Source organism: Mya arenaria, chromosome 17 (genome assembly GCF_026914265.1).
Source record: "Mya arenaria isolate MELC-2E11 chromosome 17, ASM2691426v1".
Taxonomy (NCBI): Eukaryota; Metazoa; Mollusca; class Bivalvia; order Myida; family Myidae; genus Mya; species Mya arenaria.
In genome coordinates, this window is record NC_069138.1 from 31,081,098 (window position 1) to 31,104,599 (window position 23,502).

Genomic DNA, 23,502 nt, shown 5'->3' on the forward strand with positions numbered 1-23,502 from the left:
CAAAAACAAATAAAAACAAGTTGTCAAAACGGTCAATCTGTGAAATTGCAGCTTTCATGCAGGTTTAATGTATATAACTGGCTGTTGCTGTCTTGAGGGGAGGTAAAACATTTAATCTTGTCAGTGTTGAAGGTATCCATTACCATGTTCTGTCCTTACACAATTAAACTGAAATGATCAAATTATGATCGTCATGATGTTATAATGTTTAGGACGCTGTCATGTGTTTAGTTACTTTCGCCTGATGAAGACTAAATAAAGACGAGAAGCGTTGTAAAGGTGGGAGTTGTCTTCTTTTTTATGTCTATCAACTACTGCTTTAGCACGTGATAAATTGCGTCATAAATGCTACGTCGGAAGGCAACATTTTGCTTCAAAAAAGTCTTTTAACAAAGACAATTTTACTATTTATTCACAGTTTCGAATAAAAAATATCGCATCCTACGCCGTTACATAGCGTTGAATCTTTTTCTTTGATTAAGTGTTTAGTTTCTGTTAAACTCCTCGACGGACATTTCCAAAAACGGATGCAATGAGGATAGAATAAATGATGTCAAATAATCATATTTAACCTTGTGTCACTATCCCTGACCGACAGAGCCACCATGGCATTAAAATGACTTATGCACCAGTCATGCAATTGTAACCACGCCCCCCCCCCCCTCCCGGTCCGGGGAATAGCGGGGACTTTGACTTTCGGTCCATCCAAGCCCGGGTAAAATCCCCGCACTGCGGAGACGAACTGCTGGTAAAATCCCCGCCAAATGGCCCCGAACCCCAGGGACCCTATGTAAGAACCATACCCCGCTATTTTTGACGCGAAGACAGATCCACCTCATTCATCCGGCACTTCGGAGCCACCTGAAAGGTAAAAACACGGCCCCTTACCCCCGCTATCGCTGGTATCCCCCTGGACCTGGGGGGGGGGGGGGCGTGGTTACAATTGACTGGTGCATCAATAGAATATACTTTGTGTTCATTTTTAGTTTGGCTAAAGTTCAATTCACACAAATATGTAGTAAAATGATGAAACTATATCTATATGATACTAGGGTAATTTCAATTGACGACTAAGATTGATCAAGATCTCATTGCAACGGCCCAGTGGACTTGTTTTTCATCACTCCAGCTGACATACAGCAGCGTATCTCCAAACGCTTACGACTTAGCCCAAGTTCTTGCGCCTCACATAAAGTTTAATCGATTACGAAGACACACGAGGGGTTGCAAATGTATTCGATAGTGTTTTTTTTTAAAAGACACTCTTATTCAAAATCAATACATACACATGTATAACAAACATAAATTTTGACTGATATACCTTCGTATCGTCAGCATTTTTACAACAGGCTGTTTTCAGTATTGGGTGTGCAGTTACCCCTTTCTGTGATGAACGCCATGCAGCATCTGTGCGTATTAATGTAATTCCAAAGCTTACTTTGTGCTAGTTAACGTCATCAATTACGGTAAAACGACTCGCTTCAGCTGCCAAAGATTGTGCTGAATAGTGCGCATACAAATACATTGTACAAATAATTTTAAATTCCATAAGATTCAAGCTGCACTCTCACAGATTTACCGTTTTCTTACAACTTTTTTTATTTTTTTGTCTTGGAATGAGCAAATATAAGACTGCTGACAAAAGATCAGATCGCAGATTTTCATATTTCCGTTTTAAAATTAATTATATATTTAATCTGGGAGAAGGTATAGATATAACTCTTTTTGTGTACTTCAGTTGCATTACATAATACACAATTAACTTTTGACTAGCATTTATCATCATTTTTACAACATGCAGCAGTGCCTTTAATGTGTAAAGGGAGCGCAATGCGTCGGAACACTTTTAAGAAACTGTTGTCTGCCACTTTCATTTTGGAAAACTGTTGACAGCCAGACGTTGTAAACAGACGAAAGCAACGAAAATAATTGCAAATAAAAGGGTATTTGAACTCTCTTGAATGTTTTTTTTTATATAAAAAAAATGCCTTTTATAGCTTAAAACAGTTACTCATGTTAAAGTGCCAAAAGAAGGTTTGTCCTCAAAATTACTGTTTAACCAATGACATTGAATACCTTGAAGTTGAAAACCAAAACTAACTTGACCGTAGAACGCTTTTAACTTACGCAAACTCACTTCAAATATTAGTATGATATATCTGTAAAGAAATGCATGCCCTCTGCAATTTTTGATACACATATAACATCCAGAGTTTGAAGTTTTTAATGTCATTTTTGGTGTAAACATAAGGATGTTTCATCTGAATATATTTTATGGGTATGCCATTTTAATTACCAATTTGACGGTCCCTAGACTTACCGAAATACGATTATTTACCGAAAGACGGATAAAATTACCGAAATACGCATGAAAGTTACCGAAAGACGCCTTCTAATGCATTTATTTTATTGTTTTTATATTAATATTATACAAATACATTACCAAACCAAATTTTAGAGAAAAATATTAAAATATAATGATGTAATAGGCAGTTGAAATTTCAGTGTTCGAGATTGAATTCCGCGTGCCGACTCGCCAACCGAAAGACAGATAAAAGCTTCCTAAATAATCAATTATTCCAATTAATGATGATCTCATAATATTCATATAACTAAAACACACTCATAAAAATGAAAAAGTTCATGAAAATATTTACTTATTGTTCAATTGAATAAAGACAATATGTCAGTGAAATAATTGTCTCCCTTCGCCAACCGAAAGACGATTTAACGCAGGTAAAAATAACTTATTAGTTGTTGTATTATGAAAATGATTATGAATTTGGATTCAAATAATAGAATTTATAATCTTATGGAAATGTTAGATCAATAAACAGCATTTGAAAGTATTTTGGAATATACTTGAAACATTGCCTTTGAAATAGGTCGAAAATGTCGCTAAAATCATTTTCTTTTAAACTAACTTAGATCTACAGTATAGTTCAGGGCTTTCAAATTTTAATTTTTGTTTATATGAAAATTGAAAAAAGAAGTTTTTAAACAGCGAAGTTCTCATCTTCAGATAAATTAGCTTACTTATGGACACTAATAACCAGACCACACCAAATACACAAAATCAGGCGATGTTTAAAACAACATAATTATCACCCGGTATATGACACCCCACAAAGTAGCGGCACGGTTTTTGGGGGACAGTTTGGTATTATTGAAAGTGTGTTCATTTGGGTAAACCCTTTTCGGCTCTGTGACACGTGTTGAATAAATACCATAATAATTACGTATTAAAGGACCGCATTACGTGTACATTTATAATTGCGTGTGATTTTCACACAAATTGACGGCTTCATTTGAAGATTCATAAATAACAATCGCGAGTAAAAAGGTAAGTTATTGCTGTGAGTATTAAAGAAGTCCAAATTAATAGAACTTTACACTCTAAAATCATTAATGATGGATGAGTTTCCTTGTGCTATATGTGTTGTTGACTGTAGTAGTGATCAATGTATACATTGTTCTAATTGTAGGAATTGGGTTCATGCTAAATGTCCGAGCAAGACCTTAAGTCATGGAGTGCCAAAAACCTCAAATTTGTTTGTAAATCGTGTGCATATAGTGGATTATCATATGATGCCGGAAACTCACAACCCCAATTTTCCGTCATGTGGACGATGATGTCTGTTGACATAAGCAACTTTGTACCAAACCATTTTGTACCTTTAGTAAATGATAGCCAAATCACTGAGTTTGAACTTGTAAACACGTGACAGTTACTTGTTACAAACAACTGTCCGTCACTTTTTTCATCACCTGAAGCTCAAGTTAGGAGTCAGTTCCGACAAATTGGTCATTGGAACTGACGATGAAAAGGCCTTGGTCAAGGCTATTGAATCTACTTTCCCAGATTTAACGACCCTGTAAGGAATGAGGCAATTCCCCCAAACTGGACAAACAACAATTGCGAGTCCATTAACCATGTCCTAAAACAAACTGTGGATTGGAGGTCACAACCATTCACAAAGTTTGTTCACCTGTCCAATGAGGTAGTTGAAGGTCAATTCAAAGAGTTAATTAAGGTCTGGCATTGTAGGTACACGTACGTCAGAAGACTAGTCCAAATCCATTGCAGACACTGGAAATGCAGAATATTATTTCTAATGCACCATGCTAAACCATAAAAAATAAAGTATTTTAACTTTAACTGTTTGATTTCAACGATGAAGATATCTACATAGTTAATAATAAATAGTGCACATAATAATAAAACATTATTGTTTGTATGTCTGACACATTTGTTTGTAACACAAGGTGAATTTTCAATGTACATTTACCATAGCTTTTGTCATTAACATGTATATGTCTTTGTCAATGATTTAAATACATATTGTTAGTTAATCATTTTATTTTGTATTTGCAGCGTTCAATATTTCATGTAATTTTATTATGTGTATGACTTATGTTTTATGCAGCCTTCCATGTTCGATGTTAATCAAATGTATGTGTCATGTATGTAGAGAAATGATGAAAAATAAAATAAAAAAATAGTATTAAGTTAACTGTATATATTTGTCATGTTCTTACTTCACCTTAAACATATCAATAAATCGTATTTCGGTTGAGAACAGGAGAATACTCTTATTGGCTAAATAAAGGAAATTCTTTTGTCAAAAAACTCATTATTTCTAGATATATATTTATAATTTTTGGCTACAATGTGTAAATTCATCAAATATATATGAATATTAAAAATAAATATAATAGCAAGCGTCTTTCGGTAAATTTCTATCATGTTTACTCCAGTTTAACCATATCCATAAATCGTATTTCGGTTGACGACGGGAGATAACTCTATTTGAATAAAAAAGGGAAATTCTTTTGTCAATAAAGTCATTATTTCTAAATGTTATTTTATAATTTTTGGCTACAATGCGTATAATCATTATATATACAAGATTATTTAAAAATAAATGCATTAGAAGGCGTCTTTCGGTAACTTTCATGCGTATTTCGGTAATTTTATCCGTCTTTCGGTAAATAATCGTATTTCGGTAAGTCTAGGGACCCCCAATTTGAGACTACAGGTATTGATAATTGAATCATATTGGCTGAGGTCGCAAATATGAACACTCCTGTAGGTTTTTTGTTGTAAGTTAAAATTCATATGAAACATCTTTGGGTAATGTGTCAACATCTGCTAAATACAGGTTCACGATCTTATCAATTTTACAATGAAAATTGTTCATTTTATGGACAGTAAATCGACCTTAAATTGGAGGGCAAAAATACCAAAGACTTAAATGTTCTGCTTTTTTTTCTTAGTAAATATACCAATCTAAAAATGTTTTGTTATATTTCGACACAAGGATGCCGAAACAGACAAATTTGTGCCCGACAGATTGGTATTTTAATATGCCATTAACCCAATCGAAACATCTCTGTCATTGTCCAACAGCTATTGCAAAGCTTACCGGATATGATTTTTTCATTGAATCGGATTGAAGACATAATATTGATAACAAAAACTTGATTGGTAATAACCTGCATAAAGTCCACCTTGCAAAAATAAATGTACATGAAATTATGATTAATAAGTATGCTATTTTAATTAAACACTTAGCTGCCAAATTATTGTTTTCACTGATTTTCAAAATACAAGATTTGCAAATGCAAAGCGTGATTTCTATATATAGATATCTTGTATGTATGTCAAAATAACTCCAAGTCTCACTGATGCACACAAGCCCTGTGACTTCATTCCCCCATGTGCTACACTTTGATCTTTAAGCGTATTAGAACATTAAATGGCATTTCTAGAAAAAAATCAAAATACTAATAAAAAAAAGATGAAACTTCACAAGTGCTACAAAGGCAAGCCTCTGTATTGATCTAGATCATCAAATTATCAATCACCATAAGCAAACAGTGTTCGGGATCTATATCTGATTTTGATTTGTATCGTCAACCAGTATATTGTTAAACATACCATATTGTTTTAGTATTGTTTCATTGGTACTGATATCCAACCCTACACTGTCCTGTAACAATTTGCCACATTTATAACGTCTTGTAACACATAAAATCAACCATAAGGTTATACATGTTTAAAAAGAGTTAATGTGTTAAATATTTTGAATAATTTTAAGCTACTATGTGGTAAAATGAGTCAAGATTGAGAATTGAAATTATTTTTGCAATATTGGGGTCTGCTTATTATTGTGACATTTCATGATTATTATACAATGACTTATTTCTTTTCAGGCTGCAATAAGTTTCATGAAATAAGTTATAAGAATAAGCATAATGTCAATCCCAATCAAGACTGGTTGAATCAAAGATTTCAACAATGAATAGATTTTTAAGTAAATTTCCTGCGCTGCCAGCTCTACCTAATTTGTCACAGAAAACAAAGGTTGTGACCCTAGGGATCACCGCAGGGTTTTCTCTGTTGTGGGTGCTGGCGTTGCTGTTTCGTAAAAGAAAAGACAAGAAGGAAAAGGAACAAAAGGGATCCTTGAAGGATGCTCGCAACCGAGGTGGAAGAATTCCTCTTCATTATTCCAGCACAAATGGGGGTGAGGTCCTTTTGACTGTATTATGTTTCTGTTTCTATAGTATTTAGGTGGATTTTCCATCTGAAATATCTGAGTTATAGATTGTCGTAAACCTGGCAAGTTTTTTTCCATGTCATAAATACAACAGTTTGATTCTGATCTTCATAAAACTTGGTCAGAATATTTCTGAGCATGATATTTAAGACTAACTATGTGAATATAAGTCAGCAGAATTTATTTTTTCCTCTATAAAAATTATGTCTTTCAAAAAGCATTATCTGTTGATAATTTCACTGTTGCTGTTGGAGCAGACAAAATCATGTTGTTCTTTGATACACTAGATTGATTTTTAAATTTATGGAACATGTTTGTTTTCTACAACACTTTTGCAACATTAAGAACTGGACACTGCGTATTGATGAATACTATAATAACACAATCATTGGTGTTAACTTTTGCACAAATGGCCATCTGACAGTGATTGGTTGATCTATATACCCTAGAATAATTTGCTTGGAATCTTCTCACAGACACCCATTTAAGCTTGATAAACATTGATATGAATTGGTCCATGAGAGAAACTGTTGAAGTATATGAAAACATCATTAAGCTACCATAGTTCTAAATTTAAGAAATAAGTTGTGAATTTGACTTTGGCAGCATCAATTCATTTACTACATACAGGATTTTGTAAGTCAAAATCTGATTTGAAAGAATTCAAGTAAGGGTTTCATTACAGGTCTGATAACCCTTTATAATTATATTTTTTTGTATATGTCTGTTACAGACCTGTCATACAGAAGTCGCAGCCCGAGCTCCCTGCGGTCCCTGCTGCGGCAGAAGTCGTTGTCTGGCTCGACTGCAAGTTTGGGCGCAGCCTCAACAAGCACCACTTCCACTATCATACATCCCGGGGCTCAGGACACCACAGACATGAGCCCTGAACACCTCTGTGAACTAGGTGAGATATAGTGTATTGGCCTTGTTTATTTTATATTAATGTTTTATAGTTAGTTTAAACTTATTTATTTTACAAAGATTGTGAAACAAGTTATTACAACATAATTTTTATAATTCTCATTGGCACGAATGTATGCAAGAGTGTGGTCTTGTGTTTTGGGGGAAACCGGATTAGTGACCACAAACCAAACTCACATGCTCCCAGGCCCAGATTTGAACCCAGGCATCCTAGGTGAAAAGTGAGTGCACTTACCATTGCGCTAACTGGACATATAATTATAGTTCATCACTGGTTATGCAGCTATGGAATGAATTCATTTAATTTATAATACATGATTAAACTATAACATACCATTAAAGCTCCATGACTGTGCTTTAAGGTTATCAAATCATTCAACATTGTTTTGAATACTTTTGTTGTAAAGTTCAGAGCAATTAAGAACCAAATACTTACTATGTAAAATCTGGAGCAATTCAGAAGCTTATATATTTTTCTTGTAAAATCAGAAGCATTTCAGAAGTGTAAATACTTTTGTTGAAAAATATGGAGCAATTCAGAAGTTTAAATACTTTTGTTGAAAAATGTGGAGCAATTCAGAAGTTTGAATAGTTTTGTTGAAAATATGGAGCAATTCAGAGGTTTAAATAGTTCAGTCACAGTTCTCACAGCAGATAAATGCCCAGGTTATTAATAATCAAAATGTCATCCTTTCTACTTCACTCTGTCAGGCTTAGAGACCCTCCGGATAGCAGTCAGCTACTGGGAGGATGCTGTTATGAAGATGGGCTACCTGGATGATAACCCACTGCCCGCCATTACAGTAAGTTGTTGAACTAGTTTGTAACTATAAGATAGTTATTGATGTATTTTTAGCTCGACTATAAGAAGAATAAGGAGAGCCATACTACTCACCCTGGAGTCGGCGGCGGTGTCGGCAGCGGTGTCATACCTTGGTTTAGGTTTTGCATGTAAGCACCTTTAAGTCATTATCTCAGTAAATACATCATTTATTGCATTGAAACTTTGGATACATATTCCCAACTATCTAACCTACTAAATTATTAAGTTAGATTGCACTTATTTGAATATAATGCAAATAATTGGCCTTTATTATTTGACTTAGAAATTCTGGTTAAGGTTTTGCTTGTAAGCACACATAGGTTAATATCTCAGCAACAACTTGATGTATTGCATTGAGACTTTATACAATGGTACTCAACCATGAAACCTACTTGATTAACCAAGTAAGATAACTCTAGTTTGCATTTAATGTAAAATAATTGCCCTTAATTATTCGACTTAGAAATTTTGGTCAAGATTTTGCATGTAACCTTTAAGTCAATATCTCAGCAAATACATCATGTATCGCATTGAAACTTTGGATACATATTCCCAACTATCTAACCTACTAAATTAATGAAGTAAGATAACACTTTTTTTAATATAATGCAAATTATGGGCCTTTATTATTTGACTTAGAAATTCTGGTTAAGATTTTGCATGTAAGCGTACATAGGTTAATATTTCAGCAACTACTAGATGTATTGTATTGACACTTTATACAATGGTACTCAAGCATCCAATCTACTTAAATAACCAAGTAAAATAACTCTATTTTGCATTAAATTCAAATAATGGCCCTTTTTTATTCGACATAGAAATTCTGGTTAAGGTTTTGCTTGTCACCACTTTTAAGTCAATATCTCAGCGAATATATCATGTATTGCATTGAAACTTTATACACAGGCTCCCAACCATTCAACCTTCTTATTTAATCAAGTAAGATAACTCTATCTTGCATATTATATAATTTTGCTTGACTTACAAGTTCTTGTAAAGGTTTTGCATGTAGCACCTTAAAGTCATTACCTCAGTAAATACATCATTTATTGCATTGAAACTTTAGATACCTATTCCCAACTATCCAACCTACTAAATTAATGAAGTTAGATAACACTTATTTGAATATAATGCACATAATTGGCCTTTATCATTTGACTTAGAAATTCTGGTTAAGGTTTTGCATGTAAGCACACATAGGTTAATATCTTAGCAACTACTTGATGTATTGTATTGAGACTTTATACAATGGTACTCAGCCGTCCAGCCTTCTTAATTAATCAAGTGAGATAACTCTATCATATGTATAATTTAAATTTTGCTCCTTTATTATTCGACTCTGGTTTTTTCATGTAAGCACATATAAGTTAATATCTCACCAACTACTTGATTTATTGAATTGAGACTTGATACAGTGATCCATGCATGTTTCGTCAAAACTTTTTAATCCTTACATTTAAAAGTGGCGGAATAGTCGAGCGTGCTGTCTCTGTGACAGCTCTTGTTTATGTTCAAGTTCACTAAACCAGTGGCCAAAATTAAGCAATTTTACGAACTGTCAAAATTCATGAGTGAAATTAAAAAATGACATTTAACTGTTTTAACTGTGATATTTTTCACTGTTTAGTAATTTTAACCCGCCCTTACATTGAATTTAGACATTATCAAGCACAGGGCTGATACACAGACGTCAATTCCGAAAGGACATTACATTTGACGCTCCTTTCTGATAACCTACAATTAAATGTCATTTTATATTAATCCTTTTTAGGCATGTTATTAAAGCAAAATTGTTAATATTAGTGTAATGTCGCAATATATTTTACCCGGAACACCTGAAGTATTTAAAATTTATGATATATAGCTTTTGCTACTCACTTGATGAAATATATTGTGATCTTACACTCAGAAACAAACAGTTATCCTCCATTTAAACATTTTATGAATATGTTTCATTGACATAGATATAATGGGCGGAAAACTGCATTTAATATAGTAGTTCATGTTATTTAACTCCATCCCTACTCCTCCAGGACCCTAGTACAGCCTCCCTACAGCATCGACTGGAGCACCTGCTTGAGCTAGCGTACCATATGCAGGACTCGTACGAGCGGGAGGTTGTGCGCGCCACAGATCACATGATGTTCGACACGGCCATTAATGCATTCACTGAGACTGAAAGCTTGGCAAGGTCAAGGACTGTCAGTCGATGTTCTTCATCTGACTCGTTTGTGTCTGCTACTGATGTGAGTGATGGCTTAATTTCAATATCAACAAAAGATAAAGCTGCTTCTATTATACTTATATGAACTACCATACTTTAGGCTGACAGTTTTGAATTTTTTAACTTTGTTTGAAATTGAGTTATTGACTCCGGCTTCACAAAGTAAAGTAGAGGATATACAGGAATCACATCCATTGTCACGTCTGTCAGTCCGTCTGTCATATTTATGTCTCATTCATACCCATGTCATACCATCTGAACTTAGTATGTTTTCTATATAATCCCTAACTTATAATAATAATTTTTGCCAGTCCATAAACAAGCGATGTCCATCATTAATTTAGATTCAATGTGTTGTACACAATGAGTCAATTTTATGTAAGATTTTGACATTTTTCTCTTTTTTTGCAGTTGTATAATCTTGTCCTTTTAAGTGTGGTATTGAAAATGACTGTTAAAGGCAAGATGCTGATAGGCCAATAAAACTGAAAATCATGTTGGTAATTAAATCATTGAACATATGTAACATTTTATACAATAACAAGGTTTACCCATGGCTTCAAATATAATTTAGGACTAGATTAAAAGGAATAAAAGAAGAAATTAGATCACCAATCAAAATCCTATCTTAACTATAAGGATTTGAACATTTTAACAATCCTGGTTATGTAAAAAAAAATATCAGCACCCCTGCTTATACTATTTGTGCTTGGCTTGTGCTCAGTGCCTGTGTTTGCACACATTTACTTTTCATTGTGTATGTTTCATATGACAGCTGGCTGACCTATCAGATCTGGAACGGCACCAGGACATGTTCCACCACCTGGCCCTATATGAGGCAGGCGTTCTTGAGCTGAAACATGGATCCGTGTCCTGCAGGACACTAAGGTAAAACACTGTAGGTCCTGTATGAATAGCGCATCAGTTTTTATCTTGTCTTTTTTCAAAGGTTTATTCATTGCCTTGCAGTGATTATTATCTGATCAGTGGTAATGATAGTAGCTGTGTGCAAAACCATTAGCCCTGGGCATAACTGTTCAATCTCTCAAGGTATTGAAATGAAACTTGGTACATGGCCTATAAGTCTGGCTTTAATGGTTTAAAATAGTTGAGATATTCCCCTTTTTTTGGACCTGAAAAAAACGCAGATGAGCATTGGTATTTTCTGTGAGTAACTTTAATGAGTATTTGAACCTGAGAATTTTCTTAGCTTTGAATCATATTTTGTGGGCCACAGGTGTTAATTGGTGTATTGATTAACTATTGCATACATGCCATATACTCCTGCGGGAGAAAAAATTCCCCGAATTCCAGCCCATCCCCTGATCCCCCGCAGGGGGATCCATATCCCCTGGAATTTTTTTCTAAATATGAAATATGAGTGTAAAATAAGGACCATGATGACTAAGTCCAAAAATATTTATAATTTATAAGAGTTTTTTTATTTTTTTTTATTCTTAAATCATTAATGTAGATATTGCGCAAAATTTCGCTGCATAAAAATTCCCTGGAACTCAGACCAAAATCCCCTGGGAAGCCTCTCAGAAATATGACATGTATGCTTGAGGATAACACTTTGAACACTGGTCTGTTTCTGGATGCCAAGAAGTGTCAGGAATCCTTGGTGCTATTTAGTATCTACAAGAGATTTTCATCAGTAGTACTGCACTTTTGAAAAGTTTTCCTTAGTTTGAAATAACTCATAAACATTTGCTGAAACAACCATAATCTTAGGCTGTATTCAATAAGCAACTTAGATGAAACTTAAATTTAAGATTAGAATCTTATCGTTTTGATTGGCCTGTATATTTAGCTGACCAATAGGCGGAATGGCATCACTGAGGCATGTGGAAGGATTAGGATAAGATCAATATTGAATACTGGTCCAGGACTCAAATGATAGTTGTGTATAACAACATTTAATATTGCATAGAACCGTCTTGTTTCAGATCTGAGATGACCGATTGCCTCTCTGACACTGAATTTCTGGCCAAACTTCACTGTATAAGACTGGCTATGCAGGTATGTACTGTTCGCTGGCCTTCTAGTGTATCCTGTTGCAACCTTTTATGTATATTTTAGAACCTGTAATTCAGTCTCAAAACCTTTGAATGTTTTTATTTAGTTTGTGGCATCTTTTGTGAGCTATGTTTAGAATATTTATTTTGAATTATTCACTTGTTAAAACTAGCCTCATAATACTTAGTGCATCTATAACATTGAGTATTTTAGAATACTATTGCCTTCCCAATACCATTGAGGATAGTCAGTTGTTGTCACTTTGTATTGCAATGTTTGAATATTTATTTCTTACAGGAGATATTCCGTGTACAGGAGCACAGGGACTACTTTACAGAGATGGGCAGGCAGGTCATCAGCAGCCTTCTTTTGCAGGCAGAAAAGGTAAGTAGGAAATTTATTCCTTATCTTTGGTTGAAATTCACAGCAGCACATATTAGCACTTAAAATTTTTTTGAGGTAGGAATAAGATGTGTTCTGTAGGCCCGGTATATGGAATGTCTGAATGGAAAAGATCCCTTAGAATCGTTTTTCTTTTATACCTCAAGAAAACAGTGTATACATAAGTTTTCTCTGTTAGATACACAGGTTAGATGATCATAATTGTTGCACACTTAGTGAAGTCCTGCTATAATATATGTGTAGATTTACTTGTTTGAAAGTCACTGGCATTAAGCTGACTTAAAAAGATAAATAAAAATATATGTAAATATGTTGAAATGTTTATAAATTAACTAATTCGGTGGCAAATACATGTGTCAGTGATGTGTGATATACAGCTAGTCTTTTTTCCTGCACTCTCACAGACTGAACGATTTGACAACTTTTTTATTTTTTTATCTTGGAACGAGCCAATTTATATGAAAATCCATAGAAACCAGTTATATAAGACTGCTGACAAAAATTAAATCGCAGATTTTTATATTTAAGTTCAAAAAAGGATGTTTTATGCATTTTTCTTAAACTGTTAGTAAAGTTTAAGCCATAAAACATTATTTAAGAGAAATATGAAAATCTACGATCTGATTTTTTGTCAGCAATCTTAAATCATTGGTTTTCAGAAATTTATGCAAAAATATGCTCTTTCCAAGACAAAAAATAAAAAAAGTTGTGAAAATGGTATATCTGTGAGAGTGCAGCTTCAAGACTGCCTTTTTAAAAAAGGGGAGTGTTTTATTTTGTATCTTTCAAATACTTACCTGAAGCATAAACCACAAACATGCCAGTTTTTAAAGGATTTTTTACTTTCCTTAGTTTGTGAAAATATTGAAAACCAAGCCATATTTTGTCAACTAAAATAATGTTTGGGGGCTGAGGAAGGTTTATCAGCGTTTATTACTCAACTGCTGCAGATGATCCATTTGTGTAATATTTCAATAGAAAACATTTCCTTTTAGGATGCAGATGACTTTCACACAGCCTTCAACACCATGATGGCATTTATAAACAACGCTGATAACTGGAGCAAGATGGAAGAAGAACTCAGAGGACGAGGGGTAAGATTACTTTTATTCATACCCGTCTGTTTTTGTTTCTTGAATGAAAAAAGGAAATATGTTATAGTCTTAACTCTGTTTTTGAATCAGGCTGCAAAAATGTCTTAAGATAACTTTATTGTTGGCCATATTGCAAAAGATGTTCAAGATAAATACATGTGGTTATATAAATAATGCAATGAAAATAGGGACAAGCCCAGTAGACAGAAATTCAAAAAAAGCCCTGTTTATAGGCACAAGGCAAGAGCCCAAATTCAAATGAACTAGAGACACAAACATATAAACACTGCAAATACAAAAACCACATACACAAATACAAACACAAATACAAACACCACATACACAAATACAAACACCACATACAAACACCACATACACAAATACAAACACCACATACACAAATACAACACCACAAATACAAACACCACATACACAAATACAACACCACAAATACAAACACCACATACACAAATACAACACCACAAATACAAACACCACATACACAAATACAACACCACAAATACAAACACCACATACACAAATACAAACACCACAAATACAAACACCACATACACAAATACAAACACCACAAATACAAACACCACATACACAAATACAAACACCACAAACAGACCAAACACACATTAAAATAGCTTTTATAACCTTTAAGTCTGATTGTTTAATTAATCATTGTTATAGTGATATTTACTTTTGCAGTGCACTTTTATAAATTTAGCAGTAAATTAGCACAAGCCCACAAGCCTTGCACATGTAAAATGTTTTTCAGGATTTTTCAAAGTATGCATTTAATATATAATAGAAGGGATTGTTTAAATTTTAGATGCCAAGGACTTTTGTAACATTTCTGGCTAATTTAAACTATATTCAATGACTGAAATGCAGGTAAAGAACTTCACGTTTTATGATGTTGTGTTGGACTTTATTCTGATGGATGCCTTCGATGACCTTGAAAATCCACCATCCACTGTCATAGCTGTGGTCAATAACCGATGGCTCTCTAATGGCTTCAAGGAAACGGTCAGTTGACTTTTGTCATAATCTCTCCCCAAAAGCTATGAAGAGAAGGGCACAGGTTCAATGTCACAGTTCAAGGTCAGAGATTTGATTCATAGATCTCTAGTCAACTCTGTATCTCCTAAACCCCAGGATGGAGTTTCATGACGCTTGGGTCAGATGTTCACTACATCATGTTGACGTGCAGAACCCACATTACAGGTGTGCTTGCTCAAAGTCACAGTTTAAGGTCAAAGGACAGGTTTAAGTCATATATTTCATGTCTGCTCTTAAACACCATAGATGATTTTCATTAAACTTGGGTGAAATTTCAACCACATTTGCATGACATGCAGAACCCACACTGAAAGCACACTAGCTCAAGTACAAGCTTAATTATTTGAGCCATAGATTTTCTGATGTTTCCATAGCTCCTTAACCCCTTTAAGGATATTCTAGAAACTTGGTTAAAATGTTCACGTCCTTGACAACAACAATCCACTCCATATCTCAGAACGTAAAATGTTGTGGAATAGAATAAAACCATCATGGGGGAGACATGTTTTCATTTTCAAAAGCAACCATCAAGTTTAATGTTTATTTTAGAACACTTTTTTTGTGAAATTTGCAAGCCTGCTCTCCTGTGTTTATACAGCATGATCTCATAAAAAATACATTCTTAAATTTATATTTAAGTTAAATATAGGATCTTTCAAGAGTCATCATATAATACATAAAGGATATATTTGTTTATTTAAGTGTAAGATCGTATTTTATTTCACGAGTGTCATAGAAAAACATATTTTCACGAGTTGCGAAGCCACGAGTGAAAATGTAGTTTTTTTATGATCACGAGTGAAATTAAATACGATCTTACACTGAAATAAACAAATATTCTGTTTCTTTTATGCTTATTTTCGGAGTTTTATTTGTTTTTTTTTATTTATTTCTGAATTACCCCCTTTTTTGAAAAGGGTGGGCTTTACGCCGCTTCCCGTGGGGCGCCCCTCATGCATTATTATAGCTGTCAACTTTTCTACTTTCGGTTTGCTGAGAAATAGTTCTCTGCTATTCATTCTTAAAGCTTAATATTCGCTCGTTTTTTATTGCAAAGCTTTATGAACAGTAAACAATGAAGTATTATTAGTGCACATATTTTCCAAAAAAATAATGAAAACACTTTTTATTTTAAGATGGGCATGAATATATACATTATTGTCACTATCAAATCTTTTCAAATGTGCGAAGGTGTGAAAAACACCCGCTGTCTGTCATTAGAAAAACATCAATAGAACAAACTATTGCGATGGTAAAACCGTATTGTTGTTTGTTCGCACTTTACCCGAGATGCCTTCTGCTGGCAAGGCTAATTACCAACACGCAGTAATTATGCTGACATGCTTTAATCCGCGCAGCGACCACCCTTATCACAGGCGCGTAGGAGCTGGGGCCGCGACTGCGGCCCCAATATTCTGGCTAGTAACGGCAATGGGGCGCGAATATTTAATACCGATTTTCTTAATAATCGTATTTTAAATTTTATATCTACCAACTATTTTAACCGAAAAAGGTTTAGATAAAAACATGAAAATAATACCTGAACTCACTGGAAATCGAGTCTTTCAATGCTTAAAATTGAAAAAAAATCTCGAAGGGAGGGGACACCCCTCCCGAGCCCTCCCCTTCCGCGGCCCCAATGTAAATTTCCTTCCTACGCGCCTGTATCAAAACAATCATTAGTTTTGACAATACACAGTTTTGCAACGGTTGCAACGGTTGACTGTCATTCAGAAGGCATGTCGGGAGATGCAACGGTTGCAACGATTGACTGTCAGTCAGAACAAGTCTATTACAGCATTTGTTTAAGTCTTATATTATGCGTGAATGTTCTCAAAATGTCAAGACATATATCATTGTTGTGTACGCTTAATTACCGAAATACGACGATAATTATCGAAATACACAAGACACTGCCTTATATACAATTTTTGTTTGTTTTTTTACTTCAAATATGTTATAAATACTTTACCAACCTCAATTTTTCGGCTCCGATTTTGACATTTTTCCGCTGCATCCTGTCTTATATATTAAGGGATTTTACCCGTTTTCTTGACAATTTTTTTGCCTGCGTCCTATCTATGCTAGCGTCCTATTCATGATATAATACGGTAACCAAATTACTACGCCGCTATTTAAAGAATGAAAATTTGGAAGGTCAAATGTGTTAGCATCACAAATGTGGATACTCATTGGATTTTAACCATTCTTCTTAGTTTAAGCCTGCATGTACGCGTGTTTTTATAGTAAGTTCATATTCAGTCATCTTACAGTCGAAGACCAGCCTGTTTCGCTTTAAAATGTTTGTTTTCCAGATAAAGAGTAAATGCCACGCTAGTTTGTTGACACATTTTGAGTTGTGGGTGGGGTAAAAAATACCGGATCTATCTGTAAATTGTTGTGTGAATTATCCAGGAAGCTCATTTTACATACTACAACGGCAGACTGTTCAAAATACATTTGAACGATGATATAAAAAAATATTTATGTTCGAACAGTTGTTTTTGTCTGTAATTTGTTTGGTATCAAAACAACTGTTCGAACATTCAGCTTCAAAGATCAGTAAAATGTTTGATAAACGGGGTAACCGGTAATAAACAGTAAGTTGTTAATTTCCAATTATATTTATATAAATTTATAAAACATTTCTTTATTTTTTTTAACATTTCTTTGACATAATTTACTGAAGTCCAGTGTTCTGTTTCAATCAAGGCAAGTACATGTAACAACAAAGGAATTTAAAAGTAGTTCTGAAAGTTGATATTTTCACTCCTTATTTTGCAGTGAAAATATCAAATTGATATTTTCACTGTTGTTATTTCACTCTGAAAACCCCATATTTCATCGTTAAGCATGAAAGAAACAATTTTATTTAACTTGTTTATTAAGAAATACGTTAGCAAGCGAGGGAATGGTTCAGTAAAATTTGCACATCCGATCCGTTAAATGTATGTTCCTGTATTTCAGGCCCTCTCTACTGCAGTATGGTCTGTGCTTAAGGCCAAACGAAGAATGCTCAAAGTAAGTAACAGAAACTTTTAACTTTACGTAAAAGTTAAACAATTGAAAATTGTATTATAATATTTTAAATAATAGTTTTCAGAGAGTTTAAGGACATTGCATCAGATGACATCAATCCAGATCTTAAAATAAGGTTAATCTTATAGTAACATATATCTGAAGAACATGATGTATAAAGATCAAACTGAAATAAAGTTGATGGTAAGATATGGGGCAAAAGATAGAAATTGAGATTTGGGCAAAAATGGGAAAAAAACTAACATGACTCATATAATGTTCTTGTTTTGAACAAAATGCAGCAAACCTATTAACATATTCATTAATGGCAATGTATTGCTACATTTGCTAAATGTTAAGATGTCAATGCTCCTCATAAAAATAAAAAGGGCTGAAAAAACACTGTGGGGCCACAATAATTTGTTAGATCAACTTTACCTTTTTTATAAGAATTGAAAAAAAAAATATATAAAAAAGTACATTTCACTGATAGTATTGTTATTAAATTAATTTCTTGTTACAGTTTCCAGATGGGTTTATCGGTCACTTTTACAATGTGTCAGAGTCGGTAAGCCCAGTTCTAGCGTGGGGCTTCCTTGGACCAGAGTCAAAACTCAAAGACATCTGTTTTTACTTCAAGGTAAAAAGGCTTTAATAACAATCTAACTTTAATAACAATCTAATATTTAAATGTAATGAAAAATGTAGTTCAAATATACAAGTTCAATAATACAGGTATTTTCAATATAAAAGTCTAACAATAAATGTACTTCCAACATGCAAGTGTAGTTAGATATGTTGTTGCAACATGCAAGTGTTATAATGCATATAGTGTCAATATGTATGTATTTTAAAACATAGTTCCAATATTTACATGTAAGTGTAGTATTACATGTAGTTTCAATATGGAAGTGTAATATTACATGTAGTTTTAATATGGAAGTGTAATATTACATGTAGTTTTAATATGGAAGTGTAATATTACATGTAGTTTTAATAAGGAAGTGTAATATAACATGTAGTTTTAATATGCAAGTGTAATATTACATGTAGTTTTAATATGCAAGTGTAATATAACATGTAGTTTAAATATGGAAATGTAATATTACATGTAGTTTTAATATGCAAGTGTAATATAACATGTAGTTTAAATATGCAAGTGTAATATAACATGTAGTTTAAATATGCAAGTGTAATATAACATGTAGTTTAAATATGGAAATGTTATAATACATGTAGTTTTAATATGGAAATGTAATAATACATGTAGTTTTAATATGGAAATGTTATAATACATGTAGTTTTAATATGGAAATGTAATAATACATGTAGTTTTAATATGGAAATGTTATAATACATGTAGTTTTAATATGGAAATGTAATAATACATGTAGTTTTATTATGGAAATGTTATAATACATGTAGTTTTAATATGGAAATGTAATAATACATGTAGTTTAAGTATGGAAATGTAATAATACATGTAGTTAAAATATGGAAATGTAATAATACATGTAGTTTTAATATGCAAGAGTAATGATTAATGTAGTTTTAATATGGACATGTAATAATACATGTAGTTTAAGTATGGAAATGTAATAATACATGTAGTTTTAATATGCAAGTGTAATGATACATGTTGTTTTTATATGGAAATGTAATAATACATGTAGGTTTAATATGGAAATGTAATAATACATGTAGTTTTAATATGCAAGTTTAATGATACATGCTGTTTAAATATGTAAATGTTATAATACATGTAGTTTTAATATGTAAATATAATAATACATGTAGTTTTAATATGGAAACGTAATAATACATGTATATTTAATATGCAAGTGTAATAATACACAAAGTTTAAATATGGAAATGTTTTAATACGTGTTGTACATGTAGTTTTAATATGGAAATTAATAATACATGTAGTTTTAATATGGAAATGTAATAATACATGTAGTTTTTATATGCAAGTGTTATGATACATGTAGTTTTAATATGCAAGTGTTATGATACATGTAGTTTCAATATGGAAATGTAATAATACATGTAGTTTTTATATGCAAGTATAATGATACATGAAGTTTCTTATTGCAAGTGTAAAAGGACACATTTTAAAGTTCAATATGCAAGTGTTATAATAATATATGGTAAGGTTGACAGTATACTTAGGGTGTCTTGAAAAAGGACACAGTTAAATTATCTTTAGTTTTGTAAATTATGTTTCACTCTTTGACCATTGATCAGTTGCATAATTGGAGTTCACAATATGTAAAACTGCATTTGAAGACTTTATTAGTACTGCATTCCCTAAAATCAAATTGATTGGGGTCAGGGGCAGTAAATACTATTTTCTTTGCTGAATAAAATCCTGTATTCTATTTCTATTTTTCAGGAGGTAGTGCTAGGGTTCATACAGGACATGTTCAGCTTTGAGAAAGCGAGATACACGACTGTTGATGACCTGGCTAGTGACATTGTACGCTTAGCGAAAACACGCATTGACCAGGTTTTGCAGAAACTCAATGCTGACCCCACCTGACCAGAAGGATAGATAGATAAATTGCTTTAACTCATTACTATAATAAATAATACAGTTGTAAAATTTACTCAGTAACATTTTATAATTATGTGTGAGTTATTTGAATTAGTGTAAGTGTGAATTGGCTTGTGATATTATACTCATTGCGAAAGCAAGCGTTGAGCAGGTGTTACAGAAACTCAGTGTATTGTTATATTTGTTTTAACTTGTGAACAAATTTCTAGAATTTGAAATAGAGTTAAGAAATAGCCTCAGTAATATATGTTATGCAGTGTTTCAGCCAGGATATGAAAAGGGCAGGGTGTTAGGTCAGAAAGGGCACTTTTGATTGGCATTCAATGAGCCTTAATGGGGCACTTGCAAGAGTCAATGTCCAATTCTTATTGTGTATGTGTTGTAATGTACTTACAATACTTACTTTTGTTATAAATTTCTAAATTGTTATTTTGTTTACTTTTGTGTCAAAATTATATATATTTATTATTTTTATACTTATTTCGGATATTGTCTCTGTCAAACAAAAGGACAGTAAAAAGGCATTAGAGTGCCAGAAAAGGGCAGCGGGGTGCCCCAACCTGCTATTTAGGCCTAGCAGGAGGGGAGCAGGTCATTTCGTACCCTAGTTATTTGTACCCTCCGATTTTTGATCATTTCGTAACCTTCAGATAGTCATTTCGTACCCAACTGGAGCACTGTCATGCTTATATTTGTGTGTTTTGAAAAAGTGTAAAAGGTATCCGATACACAAACACGCTTGTCTTGTCGTTTAATTTAACCATCAACACTAATGTGAGATTTGTATGCTTGGTGACCTCATATAATTGTGTTATTATTTGGAAGGGTATTTCTTACTGACTACCAATATGTAATTTTGATGATCTAAATTACTCTATTGCAGGTTGTATTTTTTTGTTCTTATTTCAATGTATTCGGTGTACAATCATGTATATTTTGGATGACTAATGATCCATATTATTTTGTGATCGTTTTAAAAGGTATGTTGGGTAAAGAAAGAATATGTAAAAACTATACTGAAGAAAATATTACAAACAAGATTTTTGGCTTTGGGATATTGCATAAATGGAAATTTCATGTCTGTTTTCAGTTGAAATAAAGGACACAAATGCTTACTGCAATAACTTGAATGTAAATGTATTTTTTGACGTTTATTTTTCGAACTAGTTACTAGCAAACAGTGCTCTTTCATATGATACCAACATCCTATGGATCACAATACATAGAAATTAAACGTTATGCGACCATAAATTAATTGCAAGGTTTTCATTTTTGCCGGCCCCTTAAATTTTGTCTGAAATAAAACTGTTGGACTAGGTTGTGTTTTTCCAACATTCATATGTATAAAAGGAAAATTGTTACGATCGTGTTCTGGTAGAAACAGATGTTTATGATCTTTTATGCAATAAGAAAAAGCATGAATACGTACATACTCAACGATGAAGCAGTCATCAAAGAAAAACAAATGTCACTCCCGCCCCCATTAAAGAAATGTATGAAAATCTAGCAATTAATTTATATTGGCCTTATGGCGAATGGCTCATTAAAATGACACATTTTTGTACATCGGACAACTCAGACTGATAGTATTCTGTAAATTGCTGTTATAATAAATATATAATGAATTCTATAGAAAATGGTAATGTGACAAGAAAGTGCACCTTTGCGTTCTAACAGATATATGCTTATACAACTTATATCCTGTATTAAATCAGGGCCCTGAAATGTAAATATGATTATATCGCATAATTTATTTATAAATGTGATTGACGTCGTTACTAGGTCTTATACAAACTGCATGCTACTAGCTCTTATACAGAGCGCTAGAGAATACTAGTTATTCAAAGTGCATGCACCATTTAGATTTATTTTGTGATCTCTTTGTTACAAAAGTATATGTTGTAAATTAAACTATGTCAAAAGAGAGTTTATGGTTTTGATTCTGCGCTTTTACGCTCAGTGAGTTGTGAGGAAATGGGAGTGTTGCATGTCCTCCATCCATTGTCGCCCACAAATCTGGTCCAGTTATGATTAAACTTTGTTAGAATATGTGTCCATTAAAATATTGGACTAGCTTGATTGATCGTACTAGATTTTTAATCTTAGACTTCTTTATTATTACTGGTATCTTAGGTCTTTTGGGGCCGAAATCTTCCACATTCGCTATTAAGATGCCTAATTTTGGATGAAATTTTATCACAATGTGTACCTCAATGGAATCTAAGCCGAGTTCTGTAAAAGGCAATGCTAGGTTCTCGGATTTTATAATAAAATATTTTGTTTTTTTGCTTAGAATATGGTTATATGGCTTCCGCTGAACATAGAGGAAAAATACTTGTTATTAATCTGTTTGTCCTGAGTGAGATATAGTACATTTACGAGACGTTATCTCCACAAATGCACCAACAAGATGCATGTTGACACGACATAGAGTTCGTAAGGTGTATCAAGAAGGAACACGTGATAGTTCAGTCGTTTTTTAAACAAGTTTAATCATGCAGTTGTACGCATTTGGTTCTTTATCAAATTGGTGTTGTACTTCGTGCGAGACCTTTGACATGTTGTCTGAATCGGAACGCACGACCGGGCACATAAGTGTATGATAAGTTGTCATTCAGAAGTCATATCGGCACTGAGCGCACTTTTCAAAGCAGACTTAATGCTGAACAGTAGTTTATATTGTTGATTAGAAACAAGGCCGCGCTTACAATGAATACGATTTGGATGTTCTTGCTTTTTTTGTTGCAGATTTCTGAACCTAATTGTTTTAAATCATAATCTGCAATGCAACGATTACTGCGAGGGAA

At 33.2% G+C, this 23,502-nt stretch overlaps 1 protein-coding gene across 1 annotated transcript; it reads left to right on the forward strand.

Annotated features, from left to right (window-relative positions):
* Positions 1–1,885: 1,885 nt before the first annotated feature.
* On the forward strand, positions 1,886–22,621 carry LOC128222910 (mitoguardin-like). The gene is made up of 13 exons (XM_052932084.1): positions 1,886–1,943; positions 6,217–6,530; positions 7,297–7,470; positions 8,199–8,290; positions 10,344–10,556; positions 11,310–11,422; positions 12,484–12,556; positions 12,851–12,937; positions 13,951–14,049; positions 14,953–15,087; positions 18,088–18,141; positions 18,662–18,778; positions 20,534–22,621. Exons 2-13 carry the CDS (start codon positions 6,302–6,304, stop codon positions 20,678–20,680), a joined length of 1,533 nt encoding a protein of 510 aa, XP_052788044.1. The 5' UTR covers positions 1,886–1,943; positions 6,217–6,301; the 3' UTR covers positions 20,681–22,621.
* The last annotated feature ends 881 nt before the right edge of the window (positions 22,622–23,502 follow it).